The 9630-nt window shown below is 39.0% G+C and overlaps 2 protein-coding genes and 1 long non-coding RNA gene across 3 annotated transcripts in view; 1 reads left to right on the forward strand and 2 right to left on the reverse strand.

The window, feature by feature from the left end:
- The window catches only part of LOC145467730 (uncharacterized), a 256990-nt gene that overhangs the window by 149494 nt on the left and 97866 nt on the right, over positions 1 to 9630 (forward strand). The gene's annotated exons all lie outside the window — the stretch shown is intronic.
- On the reverse strand, positions 5 to 1409 carry LOC145467770 (uncharacterized). Its single transcript, XR_014042111.1, has 3 exons — positions 1289 to 1409; positions 745 to 867; positions 5 to 491 (listed from the first exon to the last, which is right to left on the reverse strand). It is a non-coding gene; the product is annotated as an uncharacterized LOC145467770 (long non-coding RNA).
- On the reverse strand, positions 4088 to 4723 carry LOC145467233 (uncharacterized; the record flags this gene model as incomplete). The annotated part of the gene is made up of 1 exon (XM_081450785.1): positions 4088 to 4723. A coding segment is annotated over one exon (636 nt), but the record flags the coding sequence as incomplete, so codon positions are not given.

The raw sequence follows: 9630 nt of genomic DNA on the forward strand, positions 1-9630 counted from the left end.
ATATATATAGCAAGTTTTTGATACTACAAAACATGTTTTTGTTGAAATAAGTAAATAATATATTCCCTGGACACAATTGAAGATCACAATCCATTGGATGGATAAAGACTGCCCAACTTAAATTAAAATGTTGAGTTTTAAAAACATATCAAAAACCTAATGTGAATTTAATATAGGCTATTTCTTTTTCAAGTGACATGTATGAACAAAATCTTAGATAAAACATTATATTCCTAATCCCTCAGAAATGATCTAAGTGCTTATGTCCAAAAATTGCTAAATAAACGAAATGTTATCTTTATTTTCTATGATAAGTATTACTTCCCTCTGTAATCATCAAGTGAGTCTCATTTCCTTTGTATTCACCACCAACATGGAATTTATGAACACAGCAATGCATGCAAGACACAGTCACAGGTAGCTTCATTTGATAAAGTCCACTGAAACCAACTCATGATTCGATGTCAACACTTCACAAAATTCTTTTGAATCTAAAAAAACCAAATCCATTTCAACAAACATTACATACATGTACTGTCATGTAATTGAGCAGAGCTATCGTCAATTGTATTCATCATCATCATCATCATCAGTCCTTGTCACGCCATCAGATGCATAAATATTCATCATACTCTGTCATAATTAGCAAACATGTAAATGAAGTGGTCATCGAGTGCCAGGATATTCTGCAGTTACTCCAACATTATATTTCCTCTTAACATTAATCAGTCTTGTAGTGCTTACCTTCTTCAAAGAGGTCAACATTGTCAGCACTGTCCCTCATAATTCTTTGATTATCATTGCACTAGCATGAGTTGTAGGTGTGCAAAGAGGAAGTCAAAATTTATGGTAGCTTTGAATCAGCTCCTACGAATTTTTTTAAACGAAATGATATCAAAAGTTGAATCTTAGTATAAGCTCAATATAATTACAACTCTAATAAATGAGATCCCTAGTTCTATTGATACATCGGACGTTTGCATCGTCTTCACTAACTTCCAATGAATATGATCATGATCCTGCTGATAACGATAATATTTCATTCCTTAAAGTTACAGCAACTAAAATAAATGAAGTTTCGTTTTCCTCAGCAGAGCCGACTGTACTATATGATCAGTACATATCGTAACAAGATAAAAGCAAATTCTCGATAAACCTCTTTCTCAACTTCTTCTCATGCACAGCTTAGCTCGATGCACCTTAAATTGAAATAGGTCACACAGTCATATCAAAAGATGGCGAATAAAATCATTCGCCTTCAATCATTCATTCAGTCATTTAAACTTACCTTTTCTACAAGTTTTTAACAACCAATGCCATTTTCTATTTTCCCTTTCACATCCCAAAATTAGCCAAACGTCCCACTATGTCGCTTCAACTTTAAGCCAGACGACGTCTTTGTGCGTAAATCATGTCACGTGACTTTACCAACTAAAGGGCGTAGAGTGTAATTGTCCGGTTGGGGGCAGTTCTAAAAAAGAATTGTTGACGTTTCGACAACCTGAGCGAAAATCATCTTCAGAGTCAAACATGTAGTAGTGTCAGTCCTGACTCGTCCCCAGTCGTCTTCATACAGGAGAGATACAGCGCGCGCTGCCGTGTGAAACTGAAAACTGAAACTGTGTGCTATATAAAGACGACTGAGGACGAGCCAGGTGTCAGTCGATGCATTCTCGTCCCCAGCGGCCGCGCTCAATTTGATCAACATCAAGAATTGCGATTCTTAATGTTGTGGTCCGTTGAACGTCAATTTAGTCATGATAGTATTGGCTAACACTCGTGTAAACTTTGTCATCCGTCTATACTAGTCAAATTAAGTCAATCTGTTAGAAATCCGTTTGTCGGTTTCGTTTCCGTTCCGGACCAAAAACTGACAAACTTGACTAACAATAGACAGATCGAAACCGACCAATAACTGATGACAATCTTTCAGCTAAGCCAGCCTGACTAAACTGACCAATCACGTTCAACAGACCAGTTATAACAACATCGATTGACAAACACTGTTCACTTGACTCTGACTTCCGCTGAGGTTGTAGAAACGTCAGTCACCAACAACAATTCTTCTCAGAACTACCTCCATCCGGACGATTACACTATGCGAACTACTAATACTCCTGAGTTCAAACCATTTACTATTAAAAACTCCTGACTAAGCTCCTTTTCTACCCCTGGGCATGGGGTAAAAACCCATCTTAGTCAGTCCTAGTCGGTCTACATGCTGACATGAGAGAATCTGGACCTCAGTCGTAAAAACTAATTTACGTATGCCATTTTCCATTACGTGTCGCCGTCATCTTTGCGTTGATATCCGAACTCTCTCTTACAGCAGCCAAAAACACCAGCGCTGAATAGAATTTCAGAAAAAGAGGAGTAGTACCTCCAGACATATACCCAACTTTCAAAAATTCTTTCCTGGAAATTCTCGTTCCATTTATTTTTCATCCTGGAATTTTCAGTTAAATGAATTGCTTTTCGCAAATTTAACAATTTCGGATTTTCTGGCATCTTTTCTAGGAAATTTTCGTACCAATTGTCTCCATTTCGGAAATTTCGAGATTTTTAGTTAAATGGAAAACACCAAAAAATTGACAAAATTCTAACCATCTAGCAACTTTTCTCTCTATACAAATCTTGTTATTAAACAATAAAATCATCGTTAATTGTCTCAGTCAAATATCAGTGATCTTGGTCTCTTAGGACTCGCCCTTCAACTTACTGGTGTCCATCCCAATGTTGTGAAGCAGTTATTAACATCCTCTCTCCTGAAAACATATCCACCTAAATTGTTACTCGTAGTGTGTGGTTGTTAAAGAAGCGTAGCTGTTAGTGTTATTATTGTTAGATGTTTTCAAATTGATCGGATAATCTAACTAGCGCGAATATCTCAGATATTACAGACCCGTGTAGCGCTCTAATGTAGTATTCACATTGGTCCTCACTCCTACCATTTTCTCTGTTGGTAGTTGGCTGGGGCTTTTCAATTTCAATTTCAATTTCAATTTTTCAATGTTAAATTTCGGGATAATGTTACATTATATATACCCTCAAAAATTAGTACCTGTTAATTTATTTTACCTTTTCACTACTCACGTAATGCTCATAGTAATTTGAAATCTTACACATAACCCGCAGATTCCTGGACAAAATTATGACTTCGAGGCCTTCAACTCCCATTATGCTACAGAGATTTGTTCATCTCTTATCTAAGAAAGCCACCACAACAAATAAACTCTCTCGTAACATTCTTTTAATAAAACAAACATATTGACAATAACCCAACCACAATATAATATTTGTATATCATTGCAACTTTATTATACATCGTTGACACAATTTATAATACTATCAGTTGTCAACTAACCTATAAACCGCAGGGCCTGCGAATTCTACTACTGCAAAACACCACAGTATAACTTCAACTTCATAACAATAATCGAACTTTTCTCATACTCAATATTAAAATTTAGCTAGCCAAAAAATTATTCGTAAATCTATTCTTCCGAAGATTGTAGCAACAACAAAACCATCAACGAAGGTGAACACAATGTACACGAAGACATCCCTTCAATGAAATCATCTCACCTTCTCTCAACGACTCGATAACTGTAAATGTTCGCTCAGCTTTCTGAGAAGTACTATCGTAACATTCGAAGAAAATATCGTTGATTCTTCACAATTTCTAAGACAGTTTCACCACACGTTCTTTTACTGAAGTAGAACAACTTGACAGATTCTCTCGAGTCCTGATACCCCTTAAGAAGTTTTTCCTAACTAGGATCATAGCGTACTATTCGCCGTTTAAAACTTTCGCTCACTTGCAAAGAGAAATTGAAGCAATTATGTAACAACCTTTCAACCGCACCTTAGTATCCATGTACTACTTATTATCACAAAGCTAACTAATGACATAAATACTTTAACTTGACTTTTTCTCACGGACTATTCAGCTTTTTATAAACAATGCACAGATCGAAACAATTTATTTCATTTTCAGTTGTCAACTGACCTATAAAAAGTCAGCCTGCGGATCAATACTACTACTACATAAACGATATCATCGAAGTGTACAATGTTCCCTTAAAAATCACAGCGACTCAAAATAAATGTTCTTTATCACCATTGAACTTTTATCATACTCAACTATTAAATTTCGCTGTTCAAACAGTTGCTCGTAGATCTCTTCTTCCGAAGACTGAAGTGTGACATCAGGTGCTGTTTGATTCAACATTTCCTCAAGAACTGGGGTGAAGGCCTTGAGCCAAATAAGTTCATGGTCGCTGCCCCGTATTGCAATCCGAGCAGAAGCCTTCATAATGCAAGAAGACACCGGTTGGACTGTTTTACACTTATCGCATTTGATGATTCTCTCTGGCATCGACGTAGCATCGCTTAAGTGCTTTCCGCATTCATAACACGACAGCCATTTCTTTAACTGTTGTGCGAAACTTATCTTCTCAACCAAAATTCTTCCGACATCAAACAGACTATCGAACAATTGTTCGCTTATATGTAGGAACTTTTCTTCTGTTGGCATGATCCTAGTACTATGAGTTGTCGTAAGGTATCTCTGAAAATCGTAGAACTTTACAAGGACATTTTCAAAACTATAGCAGCTATCATTCCTGACTTCCTGGATGATGTCTCCCCACAGTGTCAGGCGTATAGTTCCACTATCGTCTCTTATGGCGCACCGGTCCAGCATAGTAACAACGGAGCCATTTTTTCATAACGACCTCGCGAACACGATCTGCACGGAGACTCAAACATCCCTTCACTGAAATCATCTCGCTTTCTCTCAACGACTCAATTGTTCCCATAGTTTTATATGTTCGCTCAGCTTCCTGAGAAGTACCCTCATCATATTCAAAGACAATATCGTTGTTGCTCACAGACTCGATGCGAGACCTCTTTGAAAGAATAATATCCTCTTCTAAGACACTTTCACCACTCCTCCTTTTACTGAAGTTAAGCAACTTCACAGGGTCTCTCGAATCCTGGTACCCCTTAAGAAGCTTTTCCTTACTAGGATCATAGCAGACTACTTGCCGTTTACAACTTTCGCTCACTTGCAACGAAAAATTGAAGCAACGAAACGATCCTGTTCCGCTCTTCGCACGTCTGACATTATGTACGTACCCTTTCAACCGCACCTGATTGTTCATGTCCTACTTATATTATCTTCCTTGATATCACACTGCTTAACTGATGAATGCTCTGACTTAACTTTTTCTCACGATGCAACCCTTTATAAACAATGTGCAGATCGAAATTCGCCAATAAGAACAAGGAAAACACAACTCAAATGAAAACTAGCCAATCACCACTGCTAAATAAAAACCAGTAATCATTCAGCGGAATTATTAAGATTTTATTACAAATAAATAACTTAAATTTTATCACGTACTCCATAAACACGAACAAAGTTCAAAACTAACCACAGCCAATCACACCCGATGTGCTCTACTCTTATGAAAGCCCATGTAACATAAACTTTTGTTTTCCAAAACCCATGTAACATGACACTTTTGTTTTTCTTCTAAAACCCATGTAACATGACACTTTTGTTTTTCTTCTAAAACCCATGTAACATGACACTTGTTTTTCTTCTAAAACCCATGTAACATGAAACTTTTGTTTTTCTTCTAAAACCCATGTAACATGACACTTTTGTTTTTCTTCTAAAACCCATGTAACATGACACTTGTTTTTCTTCTAAAACCCATGTAACATGACACTTTGGTTTTCCTTCTAAAACCCATGTAACATGACACTTTTGTTTTTCTTCTAGAACCCATGTAACATGACACTTGTTTTTCTTCCAAAACCCATGTAACATAACACTTTTGCTTTTCTTCTAGAACCCATGTAACATGACACTTGTTTTTCTTCCAAAACCCATGTAACATAACACTTTTGCTTTTCTTCCAAAACCCATGTAACATGACACTATACTATGCTTCTCGCCAGTTTTCCTTCCAAACCCTTTCAACGAAAACGGTATTCTATTCTGCTCTTCCCACCACTTAGTCCTAATCATTGATTCCATTTTCTTTTCTCTTATTTTCCATTCCATAATTTACTTTCTTCTTACAACGTCATTATCATCGCAAACGTCACGAAAACCATGCCTATCTCCACACCCCTTCACGTATTCAAATTAGATTCCACCAACCACATTTCCTGATCTCCACATCAAACTTTGTACTATCACATCCAAGAACGTGATAAAATGCACCATGTTTACACCAAACCTAATCTAATTTACATCACAGCGATCCCACTGGTTATTATTTCCCTATTCCCATTGGTCACTTGCAAAAACATCTTATTTGGCCACCTGATTGGTGAATTTCGATCCATCCATACTCAATAAAACGTTCTTTCGCATAGCACAATAAAACATTTCAAAACAGTCTTTGTGCTGTACTCCTCACTCAACTCGCCTTCACCTATAAACAATCACAAACCATGAATCAACTGCGCCTCAAGGGCTACGTGCATAACGTAACTCAGACGATGCAGAGCAGATCAGGATCCACAAACTACTTTAAGTTTTCATTGCAAGTTAGTGACACCCGCAAACGACGAGCTGTCTGTTACGATACTAACAAGCAAAGCCTCATCGCAGGCTTCCAAGACTCCAGACAACCAATCAGTCTTCCTAACATCACAGAAAAGCCCAGTCTTCTCGACCCCTCCGAACGACATCTTATTCTCGGAAAAAAATCTCGCATTGAACCCGTCGACAACGATGACATAACATTCCACTACGATGACACCGCACCCACAGAGACCAACCAGTCCTAACCACCATTGACAACGTGTGCCTGTTACACGAAAATCGGTTGGCTACAGTCAAAGGAATCCTCACACTTAATACCGATTCCATTCGCGATGTCATCATGAAAAACGACTTTCCCGTTCCTATGCTGGAACGCTGCACCATCACGGACAACTCTGGCACTATTCCCCTCACACTCTGGGGAGACCTCATCAAACAAGTTGCCAATGAACACTCTTGCTCCATTACGCACGTCCGTGTAAAACAATACTGTTAAAATAAACCAACCGAGCCACAACTATCCAGGACTTTTTAATCTAAACTGAACACACTACTCATGTACATCGTCATGTAGGATCAAAAACCTAGTCAAACAACAACAACAACATGGCGGGAACTTGAAGCGTGCATTAAAGAGAATCAACCAATCAGCTTCCATTGTAACGCATACATTATCATAAATATTTCAACACTCCCACTTGATAATATGCTGTTACAATAACAAAATAAAAATAAAAACTTGATGCTAGATAATCACATTCACAAGTCACGCACGCCTAACAAGTTTCTGAGTTTTTCGAAGGTACATTTCGGGAGTCCCTTCGTCATGATGTCCGCTGTCATGTCCTCCGAAGGACAATAAATCACTCTGATCTCATTAGAAAGAACTCTTTCACGAACAAAATGATGACAAATGTCAATGTGCTTTGTTCTGTTATGGAATTTGGCATTCTTTGCCAGTTCAATGGCACCCTGATTGTCTTCATAGATAGTAGTTGGAGCATCCATCTGTCTCCCAAGATCTTTCATTAGACAGCGTAGCCATACAGCTTCTTGTGTAGCTGAACTTAAAGCAACATATTCAGCTTCAGTTGAGGACTTGGCAACTGTCTGTTGTTTCCTGCTTGACCAGCTGACAGTTCCACTTCCTATCTGAAACACATAGCCTGATGCTGACCTGCGAGTGTCAACATCTCCTGCCCAATCTGCATCACTGTAACCAAATAATTCTGGTTTCTCTTCTTGAGCAGTAAATTTTAGACCATACTTCAAAGTTCCTTTGAGGTATCTTAGAACACGTTTCACGCCCATCCAGTGATCCTTACTTGGCTTTGACATATACTGGGATAGGACACTAACTGCAGCAGCAATATCTGGTCTTGTCGCTGTTGATATGTAAGTCAGACATCCAATTGCTTGTTGGTAGGTCTGAACATCAAAAGGCTCATCACTTGGTGATAACTGCTGAAACTTTCTACCAGGCTCAGGTGGAGTAGAAACAGGTTTGCAGTTTTCCATTCCACATTTCTTGAGGACTTTGTCCAGGTAGTTGGGTTGACTTACTGTCAATGTTCTGGACTCTCTGTCACGGTTGATTGACATACCAAGGAGATAGTGGATCTCACCAAGATCAGTCATCTCAAACCTTTCACACAGTGCAGCTTTCTCCGCTTTCAGCAATGCAGGGTTATTTGAGATTGGAATGATGTCATCAACATACACACCCATGATCACAAAACTGATGTGACCATCAGCCTCTTTCACTGATTTCACATAAATGCATCCATCAGCATTGCTCTTGCGATAGCCAACAGATTTCATATACTCATCAAGAGTAGTGTTCCAACAACGAGCTGACTGTTTAAGTCCATAAATGCTCTTTTTCAGCTTGCAAACATGGTTTGGTCTGTCAGGATCAACAAATCCTTCCGGTTGAGACATGTAAATGTCACAGTCCAATGAGCCATTCAGAAAGGCAGTTTTTACATCCATTTGATGTATTTCCAAATCATGTGCATTAGCTAACGCAAGCAACGATCTCACTGAAGTGTATCTGGCCACTGGTGAGAACACTTCGTCATAGTCGACGCCTTTCACTTGAGAATATCCTTGTGCAACAAGTCTAGCTTTGAAACGGTCTACACCACCATCTTCGTCACGCTTGACTTTCAGGATCCAGCGAGATCCCACAATGTTCTTTCCTTCAGGTGGAGGTACTAGATCCCATGTATCATTCTTTAATAAAGAAGAGTACTCTGATTCCATAGCTTCTCTCCATTGGACACACTGTTCACCATTCAATGCTTCTTGAACTGTCTTCGGCTCATCAATCTCTGAATCAACTAGTAGGCAATCTTCATCACAGAATTTGCTTGGCATTCTTCGCTCTCTTACTGGTGGGAGGTTTCGAACTTCTTCCATGAAAACATCTTCATATGTTCTTCGCACTGGTGCTTCTTCATTTGGTACTCCCACTGGTTTAACTATCTGTGGAACTGCAGGCTCAACATTTTCTGGAACTGCAGGCTCAACATTTTCTGGAACTGCAGGTTCTTCAGGTACGGAATGCTGGGTAACTCTTTCACTTTCTTGGTCTGCGTCCGGGAATATGCTTCTCATGTCTGCTTGGACTGCATCCTTCGGTTTGATCTCATCAAAATGATCAAAGTTCTGTTCAAAGAATTGAACATCTCAGCTCACAACAAACTTCTTCTTCTCTAAATCATAAAGTTTGTACCCTTTGACACCAGGAGGATATCCAACGAAAATTGATTTACGAGCTTTAGCATCTAGCTTTCTCCGCTGACCATCTGGAACATGCACGTAACTCACACAGCCAAAGACTCTCAGATGAGAAATGTCTGGTCTCCTACCAAACAAACGCTCAAATGGGGTTTCATTCTTCAATGCTGTTGTGGGGCTTCGGCTGTGAAGGTAAACTGCTGTACTGCAGGCTTCAGCCCAGAAGTCCAATGGTAACTTAGCTTGGTAGAGCATCGATCTTGCTCCCTCCATAATTGTGCGATTCATCCGCTCAGCAACTCCATTTTGCTGCGGACAGTATG

The sequence above is a fragment of the Orbicella franksi genome, chromosome 14 (assembly GCF_964199315.1).
Source record: "Orbicella franksi chromosome 14, jaOrbFran1.1, whole genome shotgun sequence".
In the NCBI taxonomy this organism is placed as follows: Eukaryota; Metazoa; Cnidaria; class Anthozoa; order Scleractinia; family Merulinidae; genus Orbicella; species Orbicella franksi.